General features: G+C 40.5%; 1 protein-coding gene across 1 annotated transcript in view; it reads left to right on the top strand.

The window, feature by feature from the left end:
- The window catches only part of THSD7B (thrombospondin type 1 domain containing 7B), a gene marked incomplete at its 3' end in the record, with an annotated part of 240130 nt that overhangs the window by 58357 nt on the left and 154362 nt on the right, over positions 1 to 27411 (top strand). The window contains exons 3-6 of the mRNA XM_084209346.1: positions 27 to 281; positions 6294 to 6463; positions 17750 to 17905; positions 19489 to 19686. Of these exons, the coding sequence (XP_084065472.1) occupies positions 27 to 281; positions 6294 to 6463; positions 17750 to 17905; positions 19489 to 19686 (779 nt within the window). The remainder of the gene's footprint in view (positions 1 to 26; positions 282 to 6293; positions 6464 to 17749; positions 17906 to 19488; positions 19687 to 27411) is intronic.

Here is a 27411-nt window from a genome sequence, read left to right as displayed (position 1 = left end):
GCTGTTGTACTGTGTTTTTACCACAGCCTCTGCCTGCAAGACCCCGTGACCGCCGTGACCTCCAGGTCCTGTGTCATCCCCAAGGACTGCACCATGTCCGAGTGGTCCCCGTGGAGCCCCTGCCGGCGCAGCTGCGGCTGGGGCAGCCTGGCCGCGGGGCTGCGCAGCCGGAGCCGCCGCGTGCGGAGCGTGCCCGTGGGCACCGGGAAGCCCTGCCCGGAGCTGGAGGAGAGGGAAGCCTGCAGTGGAGGAGGGAAGGCACCGCTGCAGCCCTGCCCCAGGTATGGCCAGAGCTGCTTCTCCCCCAGGTTTTGGAGGTAGAGAAGCCCCTGCAGGTCCTTCCTGCTGGGTTTGTGCATGGAGAGGGGTGCAAGTGCTGCTTTCTCTGTGTCGGAGAGATCATCGATTTGGTCATTGTTAGCTGTGATTATTGGTCTAATACTCTTTAATTATTGCTATTTTCATTATTCCTATTACAATAATTACAGTTATATGTAGAAATAAATTTGAATTACACCAACTATATTTCATATGTAGTTTACATTTATCATATTTTAAAAACTGAGAGCAGTCGCTCTTGTTCTCTAACTAAATGGCTTTTGTGCTGATTGCTGTTTCACAGAATTTCATCAGCTGTGCAGAGACTGGGCAGGTCTCCATGGCTGAGCTTTTATTGGCTTTGAAATTTTAATTTTTCCATAAGATTTAATGATTCATCTTCATCTCCCCATAATAAAATCCCAGTCTTGCTTGAGGAAGATGGGAACTGCTGAGAGGTAATAGATTGGACTTTACTCAGCTTCCCTCTGCATGCTTCTTGAAATGGGAAACTTTGCAGTCCCTGAGAGCTTGCTTGGTTTGTGGTGTGAAGGAGAGGATCTCACCTTTATGGTCTGCAAGCCCATGCCATTATGCTTGGCCAGGCTAACAGAGGAGCTTGATAGTGTGCTTTGCAAATAAAATAAAATAAAATAAAATACTGCTTGATTTTTCGTGGGACATGTTCTGAGATTGACTGTAAAATGCTTTGGGATTGATAGAATTTTATATGCATGCAGAAAAATCTCCCTGTCTGTGAATGAGTGTGTTTAATAGGAGAATGTTCAGTGCTCAGGTCATGAGTTTCTGGGGCTTTTGCCAGATACTGCCAAAACCTTCTACAAAGCTTTTGCAAGATACATTTCTTAGGAAGGCATCACCTGTAAAAGTGTCTCTGTATCACTGGGCTCATTCAAAATCAAACGCTGATCATTTTTATGCACCCTGCTAGCAGAAGAGAGGAAGTATAAAAAAATATTCTGTTGCTTGATTACATCCTAAGGAAAGGCTCTTACAGAGTGATTTTTGCTCCTGCCCAAGTGCACATCAATTTCAAAGACAATAGATTAACACATTGTCTTGCTGATTTTGTACAGGAGCGTGGGTGCAGGTGATACCTGATGGGGGGAGGATGCCTGGAATTAATCAGGGAGTGAACAGACGTGGGTCTGTCCCTGGTTACTCACTTCCCCTTTTTGACATTGCACTGTATTGAAGGGCAGACGGTTGTGTAGAGCCAGGAGAGTACAAAAGGTGAGAACCTGCAAACCACTGATAATTCTTGTGCCTTTCTCTCTGTAGAAGGCAAATCTGTTGTTTCAGTGCATTGCTGCTATGCCCAGGTTTTCATGAGCCTGTGAGCTCTGAAACCTTCCCCATCCCATTATGCCTCCCTACCTTGAGGCAACACCTCCGGGGCAGTACCTGCATGAGTGAGGATGAACTCTAACTTGCTAGCTCAGAAAAATAACATTAAACTTGCAGGTTAATAGAGCCACTTAGCTGAAAATATTAAAAAGTACAACTCTGGTATTTAGTTAATAGTTATTTCTAGGGATGTAATATCTCAAAATGCAGGTGGTAGGCTATGACCTTCTCACACTGTGCAGAAGAATTTTACAGCAGTGCCTGGTTACTAGACTTTGATTGATTCACTCAGTATAAAGAAACAAGCGAGAATGAAAATCCATAATATTGCAGTATGTGCTGTGTGAGGCTGTGGGGACCAGGATTTTGTATTAATGAACAGAAGTAAAAAAAAAAAAAAGTTATTTAGGTTTCAGCAGCTGGTAAAGGGTGCTATTGGTCCATATTTCAGTTTGCAGCCTGGTGATTTGGTGTTGGTTCTTGGGAATTGGTGACTGAGCTACTGGAAATAACTCAGATTGGAAATCAGTAGCTTTCCAGACATAGAGAGATGTAGTGTTAATCCTTGTGAAATAATACAAGAAACTTTAGATGCTCCTATTCTCCTTATTTGACCACATTCTATTTGTAGGGTAATACCTAGAAAGATTATGCTTTTCCCCCCCTTAAATATATGCCATTCCATCTGTAGTTTGCTGAGGCTTACCAAACAATGATCTTTTCTTTCTACCTGTTAAACAAACATGATGAATTTAAGGAGCTTCAGTAGCAGAAATAAAAGAGGCTCTTCTTCATTTGTCTGGTCTCAACACAAACCACTCCTTCTTTTTTTCTGTTTCCCTAATCAGATTAGTTTTTAAATCCTTTAAGGTGAGACTCCTGTTTACTTTCCAAGTTCCTAAAAATCTTCTCTTATTTTTAGGTTGATTTGGAAACAAGTAGTCTTTCCTTTAGCTTTAGTTTTAGGGCAAGAATTTTCCAAAACATACTTCAGCCACAGCAAAGAAAATGGGGTAGGACGTAGACCAGAAGGAATGGAATTGGGAAGAAATTAATATTATATTTAGAAGAATATTAGGAAGAAATTCTTCATTGTGAGGGTGGTAAGTTGCTTGCACAGCTCACCCAGCAAAGTTGTGGCTGCTCCAACCCTGGAAGTGTCCAAGGCCAGGTTGGATGGGGGTTGGAGCAACCTGGGATAGTGAAAGGTGTTTGTGCCCTTGACAGGGGGTTGGAATGAGATGATCTTCAAGGTCCTTTCCAGATCAAACCAATCTGTGATTTTTATGATTTTCTGGAGGCTGTTTTTTAATGCAGGGGCAGAGAGCACCCCATGATTGCATGAAGGTACATAGTGAGGGCTTCATCCACTGACATAAAAAAGCAGCAGCTTAAGAGGTTGCAGAGCTGTACTCTACAGAGACATGGGTGAAGTTATATTCCAGTCTCCTAAAAGGATCCAGAGATGACAAAAATACTTTAAGCCTCAGAACTGCTCAGTTAAATATAACCTCTATGCCCATGGCAAAGCTACAAGTTAAAGGTCCCATCACAGGTAGATGGCACAGGTGTAAATTTGCTGTTAAATGGGAAGGGCTTTTAATTTTATGACTGAAGTTTACAATAACATCTATAATCAATAGTCTAAATGCAAGAAAATAAAACACTTTAACTGCATATAAGACTCCAGAGCTTTGTGCTTTGTTTTACCTTTGGTTATTTGTTCTGAAAGGATTAAGTGCTTAAAAAGCTTAAACACATAGGAGGTGATTCTACTTTCTTTTATTGTGATATAAATTTGGGATAGTTCAATTAAAGTGAATGGGTATATACAGGTATAAAACTTGTGTAAACACTAAGAGCATAAGTCCTATAGACTAAAGAGACCGAGAGGTTGCTATAAATCGGAAAGATATTGAGCCCTTGTTTGTTTCATAACTGTCACTGAGTCATGAGTTTTAAAACAATGTATTATATCTTTTTTATCCTTGATGTGTTGCTTTCTTGTTCTCTGGGAATAGATAGATTTTCCAGAATTATGATTATGTCTTCATATCATTCATTTTGGTTGTGGTTGCTACGTTACGAGACAGGGATATAGCAGAAACTCTCTTTGCTTTGTTGGAAATTAAAAGCTTTTCAGAAGTTAAATGATGGAAAATGGGAATGTTTTAAGACTTGATTCTTTAAAAAAGGCTTATTGCTGAGATACAGGTGTGATGGTATTACTTAGCAAATGAGGTTTATTATGTCCAAATTAAAGATAAAGCATTAGTGTGAAGTAGTAAAGACTGGAGAGGAAGTGCAGTGAAGTGTGCTAGAAGGCTCTGGAGTTATACTTAGGCAATGCCCTTCAGCCTTTTGACCTCCTGGTGGGCTTGTTAATGGCTATGAAAATGTGTCCCTTTTTATGCCTGGAGGTCAGGATTTGTTTTTTGGAGCACTGCACAGCTGAGGACATGTGCAGGTAGGAGCAGACAGGCCTGAGGCTTGGAGCTGGTGCCAGCGGCACTCTGGAGGGCTGTCCTTGCACATGCTCACACAAGTTACTCTGGGAGAATATAGAAAGGATTTTTTTTTTTCTTTTTAATTCAGGAGCTGATGAAGTTTAATTATCTCTCTGAGCTCAGATTTAGTTATTTTGCATAATTTTAATCACCGATGGCCTAATTTTCATAGGTGTTAATTCCCGCAGCTCACACTGAATAGGAGAAGCAGATGCTCACACCTCTGGAAATGAGTCTTTAGGATCTAGAGTTCACAGCTGACTTCCTAAGCCAGATATTGATAATGAGTTTTACCTTTGTCAATTTTTGTTTCAAGAAGTACTTCCTTAAAACAACTATTTCCATGGCTGTGGAGAGATGAGTGTGTGCTATATATAAGATTTTAATTTCAAAAGTAGACCTGAAAAGCACAGAGTTCTGAAGGGATGTGGAGGAGGAATCCCCTTCACCTGGTGTTTGAGGAAGAGCACTTTTCATTGCCTTTATGGTTGCATTTAACACTGCAGGCCCAAGAAATGGGATTAGGAATTCCCGAAAGGAGCTAAGGAGAAGAGGAATTCATGACTGTGCTTTATATATTGGGAGTTAGCTATTTGATACTTGTCATGTGAAAAGTGTGCTCTTTATTATTTTCTTTGGGGGTAATGAATCCTGTGAGTGTATCCAGATTTGCACAAGATGCTGTGAGTTATTTAAGAGAGCATGACAGCTCATCTGAACAGTACCTGTAAATGCAAGTAATTGGCATTACAAAACTTGACGCTTAAAAAAAAATCATTCACAAAAAAAGAAATCATTCACCAAGTAAGTTAAGAGGAATGTGTACTCCAACTAGTGTGTTTATTTTTCATATAGTTTTGAGATGCAGGTTTGCTTGCCATAGCTGTCAGGAGCACATACTGTGGAGAAAAAACAGAATTATGATGTGCAAGGTTTTTTGTGCAGAGACACCCCACTGTGTTTGAGTTTACAGTGATCAGTCAGCAGTTAAGGAACATATGTAGTTTTAACAACTGTGGATCTGCTGTAAAAGGAGACAGTATTTGTCTTGAGAATAAAGGAAGGAAATTATTTTACATAGTTTACATTACACAAAACCCAAAGATTCTGTGGTAAAAATGAACTAGGAAATTTAGAGGAGTGGAGGCATAAAGCGGCACAAGTGTGAACAGATTGGTTATAAAAACAGTACTGCCTAAGATTTGTGTTTGGGAAGCTTGAGAAGACTTTGGGCTCTTATTTATTTACTCCCCTCAGTCTGTGACCTGTGAATCAAAGTGAACTCTGCCTGTGGAAACAGTTGTGTTACAAGTATGCTCTACATTTTCAGTCATGATGGGGAAATAAATTCTGCTTTCCTTGGATAGACAGCACTGTTTTCCCTGTGCTTTTAATAAGTTCTTCCTGGCATTTAAGCTGGTACACACCAACAACTGTTGTCTGTACAGCATTCACCTACCTGTGTCCCAATATGTTGTAATTCCTTGAAAACCTTTAATGCTCTTTAGGTGTGAGTGGAACATAGAATGAAAGTCTTTTCTGTACTGAGCTTGCTGTGTATCACAACTTGTGGAAAATGGAATGAACTGAGATGCTTTAGCCAATCCCTTGAAGGAGCTGGCAGGACCTTGGGCACTTAGAAAGGTGCCCCTGTGGAAAAGCTGCAAGTGCTTGGAGCTCCATTGACAAATGCAGGATTTCAGCTGTTAGAGGCATTTCAGAGCAAGGTGTTCAGCTCTTGGCAGAGAGGGGTGGTTTAGTGCTTTGAGACACATGTTTGAAAACTACTGTTCACACTTAATCAAACCTCTTAATCTTCACTCATTTTTTACACTGTGCTCAAAGGTGCTGTCAGGATGATTTAGTGCTTCAGAACGCTTTGGAGATTGGTGCTCTGTCAAAAGTTTTACACAAGTGCTCCAGACAAATAGCACACACTTAACCTATGTAAATTTAACACTCAAAATGTTTCCAAACATTCCTTGGAAAGTGCTGCTATAAAGATTAAACCAATTGTATTTTGTCATCTAATAAAGTACCTCTCCCTTACCTGTAGTCTTTCAAAAACTCATTTTACTTATTCTGTTTCTATTCCCAAAGGTTTGCCTGGAGGACCTCTGAATGGAAAGCTTGCCAAGTGTCTCTGCTCCTTGACCAGCAGGACCCTCACCAGCAGAAGCAGGCAGGGCTCTGTGGAGGTGGGATCCAAACCCGGGTGGTCTACTGTGCCCAGATCGTCGTGGAACCGGGGACACACCGGCCCAAGGAGGGTGCGTGTGCAGGGTCACTCTGAAACGCTGGCTTGGGTGGATCTGAGGAGGAGAAACAGGAAGAAAGAAGTAGATAATGTGGAGTCATTGGCAGCCTTTGGCTTGCTGATGCCCTCCTTGTATCCATGCTCACACAGGGAGGTGCTGCTGGGCACCAAAGGAAGCCCTGAGGAACTGCCAGGAGCCACAGCCTCCTGGGATGAATTGCTGCCAGTTCTGTTGTTCACTTCGTTGGGAGAGTTACAAAGGATGAAGGAACTAAATTATGCTTGGAGTTGACTTTTCTTCCTCTGTCATATATCAGGAAACCCAGCCCCCTTGGTAGCTGAATGCACTTATCTGTAGTGTAGTCTTAGTTTAGAATATAAAACAGGTTGTCACACACCATTCCGGATATGGCTTTAGCCTCTGCTTCAGGTTGATACACAATCTTTCTTGTGATTTGAAGGAGAAAGCAAAAATAATATTGTCACAACTTTTGAGCAGACAGAAGGGTTTTGGACTTTGGAAGTGAGTTATATTTCCTTTAGAAGAATAATAAGTAGTTACAGATTCACAATGAATAATTCATCATAGGCTGTTTTATTTACTCAATGTGGTGCTCTTGCAGAATGGGTTTTTGAGCAGAGATGTGGATAATAACAACAACACATTAGATTTTTTACTTACAGAGAAGAAGCAAGAGTTTCTTGGGTGCCCAGTGTGTGTCCCAGCATCCCTCACAGACTCTTAGGTTATAGAAAACCAGACCTGTTTTAATCTTTATTCAGTCCATGCACAGTGGCTGATTCACCTCTCCCAGACATCTGGCACTCCTGTGCTCTCCCAGCACAGCCCCTCTCTCTTGTTCCACACAAGTGTGGACTTTCAGAGTTAGAAAAGGGCTGATGATAAAAGGTGTGTAGCATTTATTGACTTTCTTCATCCTTCTGAGCACTCCTGTGTTCCTTGCAGCCACTGTGAGGCAAGGTTGGTGAGCAGAGGGCTTGAACTGACTTCATTCACACTTTATTCTTAGTCAGAATTGTGAATTTCTCAGGAGGACTAGAGGAGTGCCTCTGAATTCCTTGAGCATTTACATATCTCATGACCAGAGTGGTGCTGCATATCCAGAGTGGTGCTACAGATTTTTCCCATGCTCAAAGTTCAGTTCAGCTTGAAAGTTGCGAGCCCTCTCCTCAATTTAAAAAAACCCACAAACCCTGGGATTCCTCTTCCTTGTATTTACACTTCTAATCTTTAAAAGAAAAATTCATATAGTCAGCTGGAAAAACCCAGCTGTGCAGAACAATTGTACTAGTTATAAACTATTACTGTAATTTCAAAGCAGTAGTGCAGATGTACAGTAGTGCTTGGGAAGTGAAAATCCCATCTACTGTCAGCACAGTGACATGCAAATGGAACAGGGAAAGCCTTCCCTGTTATCCCTCCTCATCCAGTAATATTCAGTGTGTCTCATTTACTAGCTGACTAATTTTTGTTCTTTGAATAAATAAGGAATTACATATTTTTTTGTTTTTTTCTTTTGGCAATCAGAACTGGCAGAATGCTTTTATTTATCACTATCTCATCTTTTACTGTACCAGTTTTTCACTGATGAGGAGAAGATGAAGAAGTTAATTCTCTATGTATAAGCAAATATAGTGTCTAATTGCTACCATCAAAAGCACAGTAATTTTTCTTTCTTCACCTCTTGAGTGTCCTTAAAGGGATCATTCAGGAGTCAAACAAGCAAGTCTAATGGAATATTACCATCCATCACAGTTGTTATTCTTCTGGTTACTTCCAAAGAGAATTTGGACCTGGGCCCAATGACATATGTGAAAGAAGATTTTGTCCCGTGGTCTCTCCAGCAGCATTCTGGGATAAAATATGTTGAATCCTAGTTGGAGACAGGTACCATCTGTGATGTGTTTATACATACTGCTCAAAGCTCTTTTATCCCCCAAGGATGTCTCTCCCATTTTTTATTTGCCTAGTCTTCCCATCTATTTCTTCTTTTATTAAAATGTGTGTTTGGAAAGGGAGCACCTTTCCAGCTGTTCAGAAGGTTAAGTCTACTGAAATCTTTCTGTATTTTGATTATAAGGTTCCAACTTGAAGATACTGAAAATGGAAAACTCTCACTCAGGTATTACTTTAAGAAATGCATTGATAAGATTTCATATTTTTCTCCCCCAAGAGGTGACCTAACTAAGAAATCCTTGTCTTGTTCCAAGTGAAATTATATGTTTTCTAAGCCTTGAGGAGGATGTTCATACTATTAATATGAGTATTTGGAAGGAAAAGATAGTGCAGTCTTTGAAGTGCTTGGTAATATTCCTGCATTCTGAGTCTGTTACAGCTAAATTTACATTGGTAAGTGTGTAAAGTGCTGTGTAGTTCAGAGGTCTGTGAATGTAGGCAACCCAAAGTGAAGAGACTGTGCTGGTTTTAATTCTGACTGTTCTGTCCAGGGAGTCCACATCCCCCCTCACCTGGGAGGCTTTTGATAATTTAGGCTGAACTTTAACATGATTACCTTTCTACACATCCTGCTGTCTTTAAGTATCTCACTGAATTTTAACATGTTTAAATTTATAATGCTTAATTTTCACAAAGAGGTTGTAATCTAGTAATTCCAGAGATGGAAGTGGCAAATCTGCATGTGTGAAATGATGTTGCTTTTAAAGAGGGGACACATTTTGCACAAAAAGTAGCACAGAATATGCAAGTGAGCTGCTTGTGCCCTTTCTGCCCTTCAACTCTGGATACTCCTTGATCCCTGTGCCTGGATCAAACTGTAGGAATGGTGGTGACCACCCTTTTTTGTGCCTCTTTTTTAAAGTAAGTCTGTTCACTCATATGAAAACTCTCTTAAGCAAAGTAGAAATGCACATCATTTATTTATTTTACACTGCTACCATAGGACACACATGCTTTCTTCTCCTCTGTAAGTGGGTTTACAAAAGGAGATGTTTGGGATTTTTTGAAATTTTATCTGAAATGTATTGTTCCATAATAAATTTTAATTGATCTGGGTGAGTATCACTAACTAGCAATCCCCAGTGCACCAACAAAAAAGACATCTGGTAGGGAAGAATATTATGCAACAATCTGTTTATGAAACCTCTCCTTGTTTGCCAGTACAACTCTCCTCTCAATAAATTATTCCAGTGATATAGGAATGAAAATTTCTCTTAGAATCTGGGACTGGTGTCTGTATTTATGTTCAAACAGTTAATAAACATATGTAGTTCTTAGATTTATTTTTTTACCTCAGGATTTTTTTTACTTTCTTTTCTGAAGACCAGGGAGTATCCTTCTGTTTGATAATTAATTTTCCTTTTTGGCTTTATCTGGAAACTGTATCTCTTTCTCAGTAGTCTGGGAGATGGCAGTCTTTATAAAATACTCCAGAAGTATTTCTTCTCTTCTCTGAACTACTTACCTGCTGTCTCTAGTGGCTGGGATTGCTGCTCTTTCCATATTTTCTGTATTTTTCTAACTAGGGTTCTGTCTGCCCTGTCATTCTTTCATAAAATTTGTGCCTTATATATCTTGACATTTTTCCTTTTTTACTTGTTTGAATGAGATCCAATTCACGTCTTGCTTTCAGAATTTTCTTAGGGTGTTTTTGGAGCCTGTCTACTTAAGTTTTAATTATAGGACTGAAAAGACCTTTGTGAAATAAGGCTTTGATTCCTTGAATCCTCTTTATTGTTTACTCTGCCTAGTAAATTTGGCTAATAACATGTATCTCTTATTACCTGCTCATCAGAAATCATTGCGGGTTCCTATCTTCTTAATCTTTATTATTACATCTGAAAATCCACACAAAATTCTCATGCCTGGACAAGGTTCTAAAGTTTTGTTTACATTTTTTTTGCTTAATGAGTTTCTCTATCATATTTGTCCCCATATATTTATTTTTATTTGAGCTTTGATTTCAATAGCAGGTATGTGACACAGTTGTGCCTTCATTATTTTTGGATAGTTTTTAGTGTTACCCTCCAAAACTATTTCGTATAGAAGTCTCTATTATTTTTATATTCCTCTTTCTTTTGAGAGACATTCAACCCTCACCTGTTAGTACACATAGTACCTTGCCTGACTTGCTCCCATGCAGTTCCCCAGCCTGTACTAATTTTTGCTTTATTTTTAGGATACAATTCCACCTGGTTCATTTTACATCAGATTGGTTTTTTATAAACTTGTGTGTCGCCAGCTGTAGCAGCAAAACCTCCTTTAGTCTGTTTACAGCTGAGGACTTGGAAAATCCTCAAGTACCTGTTCAGGTCTAATGGTTACTCTCTGATCCATCCCTCTGTGTATTCCCTTATGTAGTTTTGTCTTACAAGCCCCTTTACTGACAGAATCACAAAATGGTCTGAAGCTGAAACTGGTCCCCTGCACTTTCATCTGAGTCCTACTTCTACGAGTCTCAAAATGATTATTTTATAGCTTTTATACAGTCTTGTTTTCCTCAAAATATTGAACTTTCTCCCTACTGCTGATAGACAAAAATGCCTATTCCTTTCTTATCTGATAACTGATTTTTTTAGACTCCTCTTGATTCCCACATGGGAAATATTTTGGCATTGTGTTTTGTTTTTCAGATATTGGTGACTCTTTTGACTTGCACAGAGATTAATTTGAGGAGTCCTTTCCTAGATATGTTATTCTCTTTTTATTCTCATCCCTTTCTTTCTGCCCTATTGTCTTTTTTAGCTCCAAAATGTGCTCTTTTACGTCCTTTGCTCTGTATGCTCTGTTTCCTAATGAGGATGCCACAATTTTTTCCCTGCAAGTTTTTTGTTCTGCTCTGAATCATGACCTTCCAATCTGTGTCTCCTGGGGGATTAGTGTTTCAAACTGGTGCATGTGGCATCTGTTCAGTAAACTCTGGTTTTGGGAAGAGGACAATGCCAGTGGAAAGTCCAGTTTGAACATGCCACCATCCCTTTGTGTGCCAGAGATCTTGTGGAGCACCAGGTCCAACTCTTCAGGAACTGGAAGTTGGTTGTGCAGGTTGGTGTTGTTTATGGCTCTTGCCATCCTGCATATTGGATGTGCATCCTGCATGTAAAGGACTGTATTGATGAAAATAAGCTGCCTGTAGGAGTTTAGGAGTTGATGTAGGTTATGCCCTGTTGGAATGAACCCTGTATGGAGTGTGAGCCCTATATTAAATGCACACTTCTTCTTCTTCTTTTTTTATTTTATTTTTTTAAATTTTTTTTTGTAAATTTATGCTGGTGAAACTGCAGGAATGAGAAGATTAATTTACTCTACGGAAATTAGAATTTTAGGACTTTGATGTTTAAATCCTGTTTTCCTTGTCTGGTTTATGAAACTGAAAAGGAATAGGTTAGAATATATTAGTAATGAGAAAACTTGACTAGGACTGTAGGAGGGAGAGAAATAATGGTCAGCAGTGGTGTGAAAAAAGCTTTGTTGAGCTGCTCCTGGTGCAGCAACAGGAGCTTCCAGCCTGGAGCTTAGCTGACCTGAATCAGCTAGAAACCAGATTCTCAGGTGGAACCTCTCCCCCCCAAGGATCCCTCTCATCTCAAACTAGTTATTTGTCACTGGGATGGCTGTATTGGCTTGCAAAGATGAGAAATACACCTCTGAAGTGTGAAATATATTCAGGGAAGTCTGTATCAGATTTATATTGCTGGGATGCCAAGTTATTGATCTGTAAGCTCACCAAATGCTGAGCAGATTTATGAGATACAACTCACATAATGGAGAAATAAATATGTAACAGCTGGCTTCTTCAGGGGAAACCCTGTAGAAGCAGGAGAGGAAATGATTTTATTCAGATTGTTGTAGTGCTTGACAGTGGTATTTAAATGTGCATTTCAAAAATTTTGAGTTTGGATCCATTAAGAAAAAATACCATTTTCCCTAATGTCTTTCAGATGTGTAATACTTTCAATTCTTTCATATCTTAAAACTAATTAAACTAAAATGAAGTGAGTAATGTTTAAAAAGACTTTGACAGTGAAAAAAGTGGGCCTTTTAAGAGATGCCTTAGAAAAAATAGGCCTTTTTTTTTTGTCAGTAAGCTATTTATGACCCTGAATAGTTATCACTTTTTAAGTGCTTGAATTGTTTAGCTGGCTGTGGTATGCAGCAAATAATATGTTGCCCAGTTAGTTCACGTGAGATTCTAGGTTTTAGTCTGGGCTTTTATCTTTGAAAGCTAACATTTTAATTGCATCTGTGTTTTTATAATTATTTCCTGCCACTGGAACTGGATTAATTCCCTCCCAGACAGTGATGGTTTGTTCTGTGTAATTTTGTCCTGCTGCTGTTCTGAGGCTGGGGAGCTGCATTGTGTTCAGACAATAACAGGGAGCGAGATGAAAAATTAAAAGGATTTGTGTCCATGAGGCTATGCCACAAACTGGGACACTGGGGAGAGAGAAGGAAGCCAGAGGTGTCTGGAGCAGGAGACACTGGAGATAAATGAAGTTTGTGTGCCAAGGCCAGCCTGGCTACTCCCAGGATCCACGCTGGCTGTGTCACCAGCTTAGCTTTGGGCCACCTGTGCCACATCCCGGTGTCCCAGGCACATCCACAGAGATGCTTTTGTCGTGTCAGTCACAGAAGAGGTTTCTCCTTCCTGTGGAATGAATGCTGAACACAGCAGTGGGCAAAGCTCACACTCTTACAAGGCTTTCATGAAGTTTTCATGGATTTTCTTCCCTGTTTCATAGGTTTTCTTCCCTGTTTTCCTTGTTTCTTCTCTCATCCTCTCTGGTGGTCTGCTCCAGCGATTTTCAGCATTTTCTGGATAACAGCCAAAAGGCTCAAATATCCTGCAGAATCCCTTTTTTCCTTTCCATCATTGCCTTTGCTGCCATCCCAGCATCCCTGTTGCCTCTGCTGTTTTTCCTGGACACTCTTAATGAATTGTCACCTCTGATCTGCTCAGTCATGTGGCTGCTGGTGGGGAGCTTACTCTGAAAAAAATTCACTCTGAGTTTTTGCCAGATATGTAGAGTGTTGTTAATCTCCACAAGTTCTGCTGTAGCAAAACAATGCAGTATCCCAGCTGAGATCATAGTCCTGTTGAGCAGCAGAGGGAGGACACAGGGATACTTTTTGTCTGTGTCACTTTAATAAAATTGTGAGGATTTTTATTGTTCTGAAATGCATTAAGCCATTGTTGCTCTTGGCAATCCACTATTAACCCTCTTTCATGCTGTGATTAGCCTTCTATTCATACGTTGTTCCTTGTCTATTAAATAGATTTTAATTGAAAATAGGCCTCCAACTTTGTGCTTAGTGGCTTCAAAACTAATTGATTTTTCCTCAAAGCATAAAGGAACCCTTTTCATCAGACATGGGGTGCATTAGGCCCTTAATGGGGGGGGTGCAAGGGACTGGGGTTGCTGCCATTTCCAGGCTGGTCAGATTGCATTCACCACTTCTCCCTTGTGCAGTGTTTTGGTTTTGCTATAAAAATGTCTTTCAGGTTAGAGAAATTGCTTGCAAATGTTGTGCTGGGTTTACCCCTATTGTGTTTTACACGTGAAGGTATTTTTATAGCATAACGCGCTCCTTTGTGGTTTTCTCAAGTAATTTCCCTTTGTATTGATCCAAGTGTCTTTGGTTTATAAGTCCCAGCAAAGGCAGTAAGAGCTTTCATAAGGATATGCCATCCCTTTCTCATACCTGTCTTGTATCCTGGCAGTCTTCAATTTGGATTACTTTTGCCATATGGTAAACATTTGGATTTATTTCCTTGAGAATTAAGTATTACCTAAAATATGTAAGAGGCAGACCTGATAATCTTTGTGTGTATTCCAGATATATTAGTGATATTTAGAAAAGTCTCGTTTTGGTTTTAGTTAGAAAAATACTTAGGTTTTCATTGTAAAAGGAAAATGTAGTTAAAGTCCAGGAAAAAAGTGTTATTTACCTCCTGAGGAGTTGAAAAACCATATTTGACAGGACCCCCTGCAAACAAAATGCCATCCTATGCATTTCTGCCTCTTGTTTGGTCAGCATTGCTTTTAACATAGTGTGAGTATGTGTGCCTGCAAGTATCTGTCCACATGACTCTATTCAAAGATAATTTATTTATTGGCTTAAAATTGCATTATGGAAATAATCATATCAGAGCTGATTTCCTCTTCCACTCTTCCTCCAAATCATTACCTCAGTAAAAATATATAGGGAAACAAGACACTTTAGAACCCAATTTATTATCTCCTGCTGGTAGCAATAACCTGAAAATAACAGCAAATAGTAAAATTCAAACTTGAGGCAAGACACTGGTGCTGGGAACAGCTGCAGTTGCGTTTATAAAGGATAGATTCAATATAACAGCTATAGAAATGTGCAATGTTTCAGAGGCTCCCAGATTAGTACTTGATTGCTTTTTCAAGTTTATTCCATAGATTGGGAAGCACACAGGATTTTAAAAGGTACGAACAAGCATCATAAATAAGCTGCTACTTGAATCAGAGATGTTTCCTCCCCCTCCCACTCTGCTTTCCTGGCTTCTGCCTTTCACCTTGCTCCAGAAACATGGCTAAGGTTGTTCCAAGCAAAATAATTACACAAAAAGCACTTTTTCTGTATGAATGCAGGAAAATGCCACTACAGAGTCAATTATTGAACGAAATCAGAAGGCTGGCCCCTTCCTAAAGACATTCCTGGCAGCTCTGTTCATTTATCATAGGCATAATGTCAGTTTTTTCCTGAGTAGGACATCCCCAGCCAGGCTACCCATGCCATTTGGAGGCAGCAGTGCGTGAGAATTTTGGCATTTAAAAGGTTCACAGAAAATTTTCCCCTTATCATTCCTTTATAATTAAAAAAAAGATACATTTTTTAGATTATAAAAGAATGACAGTAGAAAACCACATCAAGCTTTGAAATATACCAGATGGAAATCAGAGTTTTTAATCAAATGGCTGAAGAAGAATGAAATTCTGTTTTAAAGAGGACCCTGCTGGTTCATCCTATCACTCTGGGTGGAAGCTGTGTCTCCCTATACCTGCCAGGTGTTGGAAAAGGATTACATTTATCATTACAGCCTGGGTTTTTTGTTCTGGCCTTATTCCTGAAGGCTGACTGGAGGATTGCAGTCAGTGTAGAGTGAGGAGCATAAGCTGGCACAGACTTGGAATGTATTTGGATATTTGATCAGAATGGTATTTTCTGATTTACCTTTTATAGAATGCAAAGAGCTATGTAATGAAGTGAGCAAACAAGCAGCCTTATTCCAGTGCCAAATAGGATGTAGGTCTTGGGAAAAGGGCTCCCAGTGCTAGAATTAAATAGGGCATCAGCCCAAGGGAGGAAGAGGAGCAGGAGGGTGGTTGACAGGGAGAGGAAGGCAGGGATTTCCATCAGAATGGGAAGAAGTCATTCATGAATGTGGGATGGGTGGTAGCCCCTTTGACTTTTTGTAATCAATTTTTACTGATTTTTTAATCCAAAATCAGTTTAAAATCATCTTGGGGCACTGGTTGGTTTTCAAAGAAGGAGAACCATCCAGATGTATCTAGGCTTCCACATTAAAATAGTTAAATTCAGTATAGAAACAACCTAAAAATCAGTGAGGAGGGAAGAGCCATTCCTGGCAACAGCACCTTGAGTTAGAGCAAAGCAGGACTGGACTTCATTCTTTGGGTTGACCATTTGTACTCAGCTTTATTTCCTTTCATTTCTCCAAGTGAACTTCCAGAAAACTGATACAGTTTTGCAAAGCTTGATGCTGAGTGGCAGGTTAAGCCATGCATGAGACTTCTTGGTAAAATAAATACTCTTATCCTTAAAACTCTAATATTTATCTCATTCTGTCTGTCACTTCACTGGCAAGGTTTCTAGAAAAGGTCTCTTTATGTGAGCATTCAGATGAATTGGATTTATGCCACCTTGTTCTAATCTTTAAATGAACATGTCAAAGGCCTTACAGGGTCTCAGAAAATGGTCTTTTTTACCAATGTATTATCTTTTAGCTTAGAATTAAATCACACTGTTGTTTAATCCTATTATTCTGATGAGTTGGAATCATAAGCCCTGATATTGGTCTGAATATCACTTCAGATTGATAGGTCTAAACTCAGCTTCAGGATGTGCAAATCAGAATTTGAGGTTTTGAACATTAAATTCTTGTGTCTAAAAAAAAAAAAGAAGTGTTCTTCTTCAAATGATTAATTTTAAAGAAAATGGTGTAATATCAGAAAAAAGAAAGATTACTCATATGTTGGGCATGTTTTTACAAATTCTTTTAAAATCAATTCCATGCATGGAAGCAAAGAAAAACAGACATGAAAAATAAAAATGAGGATAAAACAAACTCAGTAGCTATAAAAATTAATGAAGTCTTGGTAATGCCATGGCAAAGTAAACTCAAACAAGCCTTTGCCTTTTGAAAGACTGCTTTGATATTGATTTATCTAAAGAGACAGCCAAATTCAGCCCATAATGTAATTGAAATGCAATATCATATAATGACTCAGAGGACAGATTTAAGAGTCTTTCCCTTTCTTTTCCCTCCTGTCTCTGCCCCAAATAAAAAGGTGAAAGAAGTTAATTGAATCTAGAAATCTCTTATGATAAATAAAAAATACAAAGAGAGTCAACTTTCTAAATCCGTTGTCAGTATCAACTAAACTGGAGCTTGGCAGGGTTTGGGATTGGCTCATTTCTGGGATAAAGAGGATTGGAGATCCATGGGTGCAGACAGCTCAGGTAAATGTCTCTCCTCTCAGGCAGGAAAGATGCTTCCTGCTTGTGTCTGTGTAGAATAATCTGAGAGCTCTGCTCAGTTTTATTGGAAGTAGATGAAAAAATTCCAAGGTCCGGACGCTGCATCCATAATCCAGAGATGGCAGTGCCCTGAAGGGCATGGGAATGGGGAGAGTCCCCTGTGCTTGGGTTTGACTCACCTGCCTCTGCCTGCTCCCAGCTGCAGTGGGAGCTTTTTGGATTCCCTGCTTAGCTGTCTGTCTCTTCAGCGCTGTCTAAAGAGGTCTCCTTGGCCATGAGTGTGGGGATTGGATCCTGGTTTGTTACTCCAGCACTGCTGAAAATCAGCACTCAATCTAGTTTTAAAGCACCTGATTACCACTAAGCATAGTCTCAACTGGCTTGCTGAATATGGTTGATTTAGATAAAACTCTTAAGTGCCTTTCTGAGCACAGGATTAACTTTTTGCCCTGGGAGATAAGACCCTGAAAAATCACCGGATTTTGGTGCATTCTGGAAAACTAAGGCCAGCAGGACAGAGTTACAGTCTTGATTTTATTTTTTCCTTTTTTTTTTCCTTTCCCTTAGTTGCCAGACCAGTGGATGGGAAGCTTTGCCAGGGTCCTGCCCCTGCCAGCTCCCAGCTGTGTCACCTGCCGTGCCTGGCCGAGTGCGCGGTGTCCTCGTGGTCACCGTGGGGTCCCTGCCTGCCCGAGAGCTGCCAGCACCGCCACGGAGGGAGAGGTGAGCAGGGAGGGCAATATTGCAGAAAGACTGCAAAAGCAGAGCTGTCACATTGGACATTGGGAGCCTAATGTGCTTTTAAAAAAACTTAATCTAACACAGGATGAAGCTCTTGGATGTGTGTAGTGGAATCTGACCTTTAAAAGCTTTTTGCCATAATTCATGTGAGAAGAAAAAGTAAGATTTTTCAAGCTGATTCAGGTGCTTTTGTCCTGCACTGAATTTGTGCAGGAGGATCTCCTGGGGCAGCAGCTGCCAGGCTGCCCCTCTCTGATCCACTTGGAAGTCCTGCTGCATGCCTGGGTTCCAGGGCAGTGCATCAGAATGGAGGTGCATCCCACAGCCCTGATATCTGGACTCAGATGGACCCAAGAGGTTGTTCTCATTGTTGTGGGTTTGGTTTAAATTCCTGGAAGAAAGATGTGCAAGTGTAATTCAACCTGCCCTGGATTTCAATTGAAAGCTGTATATGTTTTTTGCTGTGGCACGTTGAAATTCCTCACAGAGCCTTTCCTAAGGCTCAAAGTTGCAAAGATGTTTCTTGGAGTGCCTGTCAGGGAATGGATATTATTGCTTAGAAATTAAGCTCTTCTGAAAACTGCTTAAGTATGTGAAATGATTTCAACTGGTCAAAAATTTTCAAACAAAAAGCGAAATAATAAAAAATAATATTTGAAAAAGCATTTCATGTTTAAATTGTTTTGAATAATTTCTTTTTGCTCATTTGAGAACTGTGGAAGTTTGATCTGTTATATTCTCGGGGATGTTTTATTTTTAATTTTCTTTTCTGTTTCATGACCAAAGCATTTCCCTGTGGCCTCTACTAATGCTGTTATTTTGCCCCTGCTCTAAGACTGTCAGAGGAAAAACCCTCATGTATTTTTTCCTGCCTTTTTCTTCGAATTCTGTGTCATTTACATAACAGAACTTGCTGAAAGATACTTGTGTATTAGTTCTGCATTGTATATAGCAACATGACTTTTGGTTTTATTCAGAAGGAGGTAGATTATGTAATCAATTCTATGATTATTTCTGTAACCTTTTTCTTCCACTTTACATTTGAATCTTCCAGTTTAATAGGATGTCATTTCAAAGAGGTCTGATATGTATTATGTATCAGAAAACCTTATGCCTTCATAAAATAGAATACTAATTTCTTAGTGAACTCTTCTGTTGTGTCTCAAAACAAATCCTTTCGTTAGTGGAGTCCCAGGCAGAATGTAGATGTCATTTTTATCTTCAGTTCCTTAACTGTTCCTCTCTTTTTATCTTAATGCTGTTATAACATTAATATATGCATTGCTGGTAAATTTCTGTATCCTGACGTGTATTTCTATCTAATGCTGATGAAAGGGAAAAAGAAATGTGAAAAATGTGACATGCTGGAATTCTCTGCACACTGTTAGATTTTGCATGCCTGGGCACCTACAGTGCTGTCCCAACCAACCCAGTTTGTAAATATTGTTCACTTGTTTGTCTTTAAATCCCCCAGCTCCAGATGCCCCATATAGTCCCCTCACTACTAAATTATTGCATAAATATTTTTTTCTGTTGTCCAGTTAATCCAGCTCTGCTTTTTCCAGGCTTTAGGATGAGGCAGAGGCAGGTGGTGGTGGATCCAGTGGGCACCCTGGCGGGCTGTCCTCATTTGGTGGAGTCCATTCCTTGTGAGGACGCGCGGTGTCACGAGTGGGAGGTGTCAGAGGGAGCCTGTGTGACCGACCGAGGGCACTGTGGGCCTGGGCACCGTGTCCTGAAGGCTGTCTGCAAGAGCAGGAAAGGTGAGCTGGGCTCTGCTCTTAAAAACCCCGTGGATTTTTGTGCCTCCTAAAATGACATTTTGTTCTGGAGCAATTGGTGCTTATGTACAATGGCTCCTTACTGAATTTTTTATAAAACTTTCAGATTTTTGAGTTGGCTGTTTTGCTCCTTAAAGCCTGGGGCTGGTAGAACCGAGGATTTTGCCTGGAGCCTTCTGCTCCATTTTATCCTGAAGGGGATGGCTCACCAGTGCAGGTTCTGTGTTGTCATTTCTGGCCTTATTAGCACAAAAGTGGAATATCTGTAGTAAATCAGGTCTCTCACTGAGGTCAGCAGCTCTATGGGCATTCAGAATATCAATCCAGCTCCCAGAACTCTGGTTTTAGCCTGTGGTCTGAATAATCCTCTCATTGGGATAACGCTGTTACAGTCACGAGCAGGGATGCTCGGTTGTGCTGCCAGAATTAATACAGGTCTAAGATGTAAATGAAATGATTGTACTGAGTAATCCTTCCCTTGGCAGCAGTTTGAGACCTGCAGAGTGTTCAGTGTGCAAGTTGCTAATAATGAATAAGTACATTTTTATGTGACGTTTACAAACAGCCAGCAAGATGTTATTTCTTGTGTATGGTTTGAACCTCAGCCAAAAGTTTCATTTCTTGATAAGGTCACTGTTGTCAGATCTGTAGATTCAATTACATGGAGCACAATTTTGCAATCCTTAGTCATGGCAAGACTGTGTTACCATCTCAAAAGTGGCAAAACTGTGCAACTTTAGAGCCTGATATTGTATCTGAAATGGAGACTTCCTCTTCTGCCTGGTGGTGAGACAAATCACAGGAAAAATTTCAGGGTGGTAACAAGTGGTTAATTGGTAAGTGGTTAGTATAGTAGGTTGTTTACGAGGCACTAGAACCTGGCTGAAAGAAATAATGGCTCCTTTGTCTGAAAAGCACGAATTCCCTTGAAATGTGTTTCAATCTGTGTGGTTTGCTTGTCAGTTTGTGAGAATGGGGGGAATAAAAGAAATCTTCAACTGTTACAAAATGACGCAGCCAGAATGTCAAGGAGAGCAAAGAGCTCACTCTGAATTTTGCCAGAGTGGCCTCTGCTGATGTGTGATGATTGCTGTTGGTTCAGGCCAGCAGGATGAGTGCAGGTGGGGGCTGGCATTGCTCAGGAGCACCATGTACTTAACACTGGTGAAGCTGTGCCAGCATCCATCTCTGTGCCCCAACTTGTGCTGGGGACAGAAAGTGTGTTCCATGGCAGATGCTCACTGATGTCTGATCAAACTGTTCTCTGTGGCTATGATCCTTCAGAAGCCAGGCCTTTGAAGTGTCTCTTTTTCATTCAGTTGTTCAACAAGGTATTGGAAGTCACAATACGCTTTTCATTTCAATTATTCTCTGCATGTTCTAGTTAAAAAAAAAAAAAATATGGTGGGACAGTCTTCCCACCCCACCAGCCTGAGGCAAACGTTGTTACTAGATGTGATCAGAGTCCACTTAAAACTGAGAGGGTTTCACCAAGAAATGTGAAGGGAGGTTGCCAGGCTGGTTAGAATCACTGCTTAATATTACTCTGAAGACTTTCTCAAGTCTTGATTGAGTATGAGAGGTCTGGAAGAGTCCTTACAGTTGAAGTTGGAAAAAGAGTCAAATTGTTTCTTCTCTCAATTCACTAATGTAGTTGCTTTGTTCATAACCTTATTTATTTCCTTCTGTAAAGTTCTTTTACCTAGATTTCCTTTGCAAAAAGTAGGTTGCTTTTTTTTTGGGTAGAAGTTGGAGTAAGTGTCAGCTTGCTTAATGTGTTTTACCTGGAGTAGCTGGTTAGTTGGGAGTAGGAGGTCAGAAGGGAGTGATGTTAAACTGAGATGTGTCATTTACAGGTGAAATAGCATGAGGCCTTTGTCCATGCTTAGCATTGTACACATGCTCAGTATTCTGTGCAAGCAACAGTCCTGCTGAAAGCTGTGTTGTGTGCTGCTATTTTCATTTATTTAAGCATCCTTTGTAGAATTCAGCTCTAAAATCCAGTGATTTATCCAGTCATTCTGTCATCCATGCTTGGCATTATTGCTCAGTATTCCTACTGAATGCCTGAAGGGAGGAAAAAAAAATTTATTTTGGACTCTGTTAAATGCCAAATCCAGTATATCATCAACTTAACAGTTCATTTGGGCCTGGAGTGTGTTGATTAGGGCACTTTGGGTTGTCTCTGTATCCCTGCCAGCAAGATGCCTTCATTTTCACGTAAATGCCAAACTTTGTGATGTGGTGCTCTCCTCGTGTTGCTGCAGTGCGCTCACTTCTCTTCACGAGCAGCCTCTGTGCTGTTGGTGTCAGCTGTGCTGCAGAAGAGTTTGCCATCAGGCTTCTTGTCCTTCCCTCCCTTCTCCATCCTCAGTGGCTGAACCTGTGTCCTTTGTCACCTGTGTAACGCTGGGCTCTCCCTGGCTCAGACACAAGAGGCCTTTTCCACGTGGGCTCTGTTTTTTCATTTGCCAAAAAGGAGCTTTTGCGCACCACATTTTCCTTCTCCCATGTACTGTCCACGGTGCCCATGCCGTGAGAGAGGTGAGCAGGCTTCAGGAGCTGAAGAACCTTTTTCACCAGCTGAAGCCTCACCTTTGAATCCCTTGTAGTGTCCTTTCTTTCCCTGGTAAGGAGCCAGCATTTCTGGTGAGTTTGTTACACTGGCCCAGGTAACAAACTGCTGCTGGCCTGAGCTGGAGCTTGGGCAACTTGGGAACAAGTCACAGCTGGGTCAAGCTCTGATTTGTGGGGTTTCTCTGAAGGCTTCCCTGTCAAAACATCTCTGTGTAAGGGCTTGAATGAAGTTCAATGATGCAACACTTGTGCTCAGCCTAGAGGTACAGAAATGGCTTTTTGCTTCTTAAATAGGTTAATTTGTAATAGTGAAGTGGTTCCACTGAGCACATACTATGGACAGCAGGGTTTTATATAGTAGCTAGAGTCTGTAATTTGTGATTTGCAGTACTTTAGCACAGATGAGGAGTAATGAGAAGACAATAGTAATCTCATTACTTTGTCATTATTAGGTGTCTGCTCCCACCTAGGAGTGTCTCTAATCTCTGTTAATAAGTTACTGAACATGTGCAAGATACTTCTAGTGTCTGGTCCATATCCCTTGAGTACTTCTCTTCTATATCAACAAAAGGCAGTAGTGTAATAAGTCAAATTAAATTAAATACTGTGTAGAAACACAATGTCAAGTAATGTATAGAATAGAAGAAGAGTTCTTTTGTATGCTTCTTCTAAATAAAATTTTTTAGGATGGTGTCCTTTGTAGAGCTGGTGAAGGTCAGTGGATATATTTGGGAAAGTCTGTGAAGCCAAAAGAACAGTATAGGAAAATTGATGATTGTACTAAAAATTGGACTGTCTGTGTCATTGGCTACATTGATCTATAATTCAGATAAAAGCATTTATTTGAAAGCTCTTTTTTTATATTTGCAGACACCTCAGGAATTATTTGTGATTTTTCTCAGAGCGGTTGTTTTTGGTTGTTTAACGAGGAGTTGAATAATTGCCTGTTAGTAATGTGTTCTTGGGCAGATAGCTGCAAGTGTCTGACATTTGATTTTGGGCAGCCTTGATTAGCACTGACAAACATTATTGTGCATTGACCAGATGAAAGGAACTCCCTAAAAACTTTCCAGTTCACAAAACATGAACGTGGTCAAAACTTTTTCATTTTCAAATGCAGTTGTGCAGTAGCCAGTGCTTATTGTGTTCCATTTTTTTAAGAGAATGACCAAAACCAGCATTTGCTTCTTTTGTCTTTGTAAGTGGTACAAGCACTTTGAGTGTGTGAGTCAGGGGACGTTCAGACAGCAGGGCTTGGCTCAGGGTCAGCAGGTCCAGACAGGCATACTTATCCTTCAGAAATAATTTCACAGTTGTTTGATTTAGGTGCTACAAAATATATAAACATGTTGGGTTCAGTCTCTTGGAGGAATTTGGGCACCCGTTTTATTGTCATTTTCCCATATCTGTTTTAGGCTGCATTGATAATAGAAAATGAGATTGAAACAAAACCAATGTGGAACCAGACCTTGTTTGTAGAAATGCCTGTTGTGCAGCTCGTGCAGAGCAGTCATTATGGTAAGGAGTACAACCTGAGAACACATACGTAAAAGCAACTATAACAATAAACTCATGAAATAACAAGTATGACTCATAAAAGTAACAATTCATTTTCCAGGCATTTTATAAATGTTTCTGACGGTGCCATAAGCGAATTCTTGCCTATTAGCAGTGCACTTGAGTAGGTCGTAAAATGTTATTATTCAGAATCATACCCACAAGTCATCAATCTATTTCGCTGGAATTCCCATGTCATCATTTATTAATTTGCTTTTGCTTGTTCAGATTCCTACCAGAAGAACTATTAGTAGCAGAGAGGATTTCTCTGAGACAGTGAACAGCGTGGTATCTAAGTAATCAAATATATGAAATAAGTCATACCCAAAGGCTTAATTGTTTTAATCAGAAAATTACTAACTCAACAACAGGGATTAATGCAAAGGTCATGTGATTTTGCTGTGTTCTGGCTCTTCTACTCTACTCCTGGTTAACAAATCTAAGCACAGCTCAAAAGCTGCTGAGTATTTGCTTCCTTGTACTGTCAGCTTGGGTGTCAGGGTTTCTTTGGTTTGTGGGAGTTAAAATTCATAGAGAAAGGTTTGAGTTGGAAGGGACTTTAAAGATCATCTCATTCCAGTCCCCTCTGCCATGGGCAGGGATACCATGAGTTTGCTGGGACAAACAATCCAAACTTGTTATAAACGGTGTCTTCATTTTAAGAACAGTATTTATAACAGTGCAGAATAATCTCTCTGTTCCTAATGCACAGTTCAGGCAGTGCCAGCGAGATGCAGGGGCTGAGCCAGAGGAGCAGAGTCCAGAGGGGCCCAGGATGCTGCTGACTCTCCCCCCTGTAGCACCTGAAGGACTGGTCCTGGGACCTGTCACAAAACCTCCATCCTCAGCACCTTCTGCCTCACCTGGAGCTCTGAGACGCCCTGGGGGTGTCTGTGCATCCTCCCCAGGCTCAGCTGATAAATGAATAACACCTGGCAGCTCTCAGGACTCTCGGCTGAGGGGTGAACCTCCCTGCTGTGGACCATCTGCCAAAGGGGCAGCTCAGGGATAAAACACTGCAGCCAGAGGGGCTCTGGCAGTGCTGCTGAGAGGAACTTCAGCACAGCAGTTCTGGTTTATTTTCCTGTGCCATCTCTTTGGTTCTAGGCACTTGGAATCTAGAACCTGGTGCTTGCCAAGAAGATAAGAGGATTTTTGTTTTTTTAGTGTTAAGTTCACTGAAAAAGTATGTTTGGGTTGAAATACATCTGTTTCTGAGTTTCTGTTCCATCTGGCAATTTTTTTTTTTTTGTAAAACTGGGGAATAGCATTTCAGAGACAAAATGTTTTCTTTCAGCATTTTTGAGATTAAATGATTAATGTTTTGGGTTTGTTTTTGGTAAATGAACTAGTCTTAAACAAAATTAAGGATTCAAAATATTTTTAAAAGAGGTTTTTAGCAAAAGCAAAATATTCCTTTCAGATTAAAACAACATTTTGCCTTGCACTGTATTTTTTTCCTAAATCCTCCCCCAGTCTCTCTTCAATTCTACTTTAAACATTAGTTTTATCTTCCTTTTCCCTTTCCCTTTTTTTTCCTCTTTTTTTTTTTTTTTTTTTTGGTTCAGTGCCCAAACAGAAATCCATTATTCACACATCTCAATTGCCAGAGCAGACACTGAAATCCTGTTGGAATTGAAGCGAGGAGTAAAGGGGGAAGTAAGGTAATCAAAGCAGTGTTAGTTTAAGATCCAATATTACATTCTGCCAGGGGTTGACAGTGAAGCTCTGCACTTGGAGAAGCTGAAGACTCTTTGGGGGTAGAATATCAACAGTGGTGTGCTCAGCTGCCTGTCTGTGCTTCCAGGTCAGTGCCAGTGTGTCCTGTGGTCCCCAAGAGTGTCTGTGATCACTGCTGTGCTCTGTGCAGAGCATCCCAAGGGGCAGGAGCATCCCCACCAGCTGAGCCTGAATCCTGCAGGAGGAAGGGGCTGCAAGGGCACAGGACTGATGCTTTTCTTCCTCCTTCAGGGCACGAGGGAAGCAGCCACCTGAGCAGCCCTGTTTTAACAGGAGTCATAGAATCACTTAGGTAGGAAAAGACCTCTTAGAGTCCAGTCTCAGCAAAGCCAAGTTCTTCCCTGGGTAGAGTTCATGATTTTTCATTTTGCAAATGAATTGATGATATAAAGTTAATTTGCAGATTCTGTTTATGCTTCTTGGAGAAAAGATATACCATGTTCAATTTACTGAAAATAAGTTTGAAAAAGTTCTTTCCTCCTAGTTCCTGAGTGAATCTCCCTGTCACTGGAGCTGCTGATCCCAAACCAGCGTGTTTTCCTGACTTTTAGAAATGCAGATTGTAAAAGGCAGCGTGCAAAGTTTTCTAGCAATTAGGTAAGATCCATATTTCTCATTTAGCAGCCATGGAGGAAGAAGGATATTGCACTGTAGTAGCAGGGCTGAGTATTATGAGTGTTTGAGGAATCCTGAAGCATGATGTGTGAGTTGTTCAGTGGGTTTGGGACCTGTGTTTCTTGTAGTCATAAAGGTTGATGTTCTTTTTGAGCAGGCTGGTTGTTAACAAGCCAGGTGGAGTGGATTTAGTTGCCTCCATCAAGCCTTACCTTCCAGCAGCTGGTACCATGCCAAATATTTGATGTCTCCTGCTGGAAACATTTAAAAACTCAAAATGCAGATTGTGCCCTGCTCTAGGACTGGTGCACAAACAATGTGAGGACAGACACTGCCATGTTCAGGAGAATTTACTGTCTTTGAATCCTCTGCTGAAATTGATGTCTGCAAAAGAAGCAGATCAGCTTCAGGTTGATTTTAAGGTAAGCTGCTGGAAAGTTAGAGCTTTCTCTGCTTAGTCACACTTTAACAGTTTTACTTCATTCAAGATTATAGCAAGCATGTGGCCCACCAGCCAAGTAAAACAGAAATGGAAAAGCCTGTAAATGATTCTTGTAGTAGCTGTGTGTGTAAATAACTGTCCTGCAGTCAGAATATTTCTCTAAAGTACAGGCTGAAATATCTAATGCTGGACAGGTGGAAGGTTGTGGGCTGGAATTGTGAGGGTAAACTCAAGCATACTCTGATTTATTTTCTTTATCTTTGGATGCAGATATGTTGCATGATTTCCAGCTAAGCTGTGGCTGTGCTTTTTCAAATGCTGGTGGTGTGTCTTGTGTCTGTCACCCAGAAGGCAGCTGCAGTTGGTATCCAGTGGTAATTTCAGCTCCTCATATTTGATAGAGATGTAGTGAGGTTTATCAGGAATAAAGCCAGCTTTCATCCTTCCTGTGCTGTCACTATAAGGTATTACAGCCACCTGTGAACTTTTTTTTTTGTTGCCAGCTAAGTGTGAGCTTGTGGTCAGTGCAGACTGCCCTCAAATGAATTGCAATGCAAAACCACGATTCTTTTCAGTATCTAGTGCTCCTTTTTGATACCCTCTGTCTCCAAGAGATGTTTTACAAGACTTCAGAGCATTGCTGAAATGGTGAGGGCAAAGGCTGCTTCTTCCCTATGGCTGTTTCAGCAGAGAGGAGCTGGATTTTCAAATATCCAGCTCCCCCTTTGCACTGTGAGAGGGAGCAACAGGTGCTGATGTTTTTTAAAAATTAACCT

Source organism: Fringilla coelebs (assembly GCF_963513975.1).
Source record: "Fringilla coelebs genome assembly, chromosome: 7".
Taxonomy (NCBI): domain Eukaryota; kingdom Metazoa; phylum Chordata; class Aves; order Passeriformes; family Fringillidae; genus Fringilla; species Fringilla coelebs.
The sequence above is the reverse complement of the archived record's forward strand: the minus strand, read 5'-3'. Positions and strand labels throughout refer to the sequence as shown.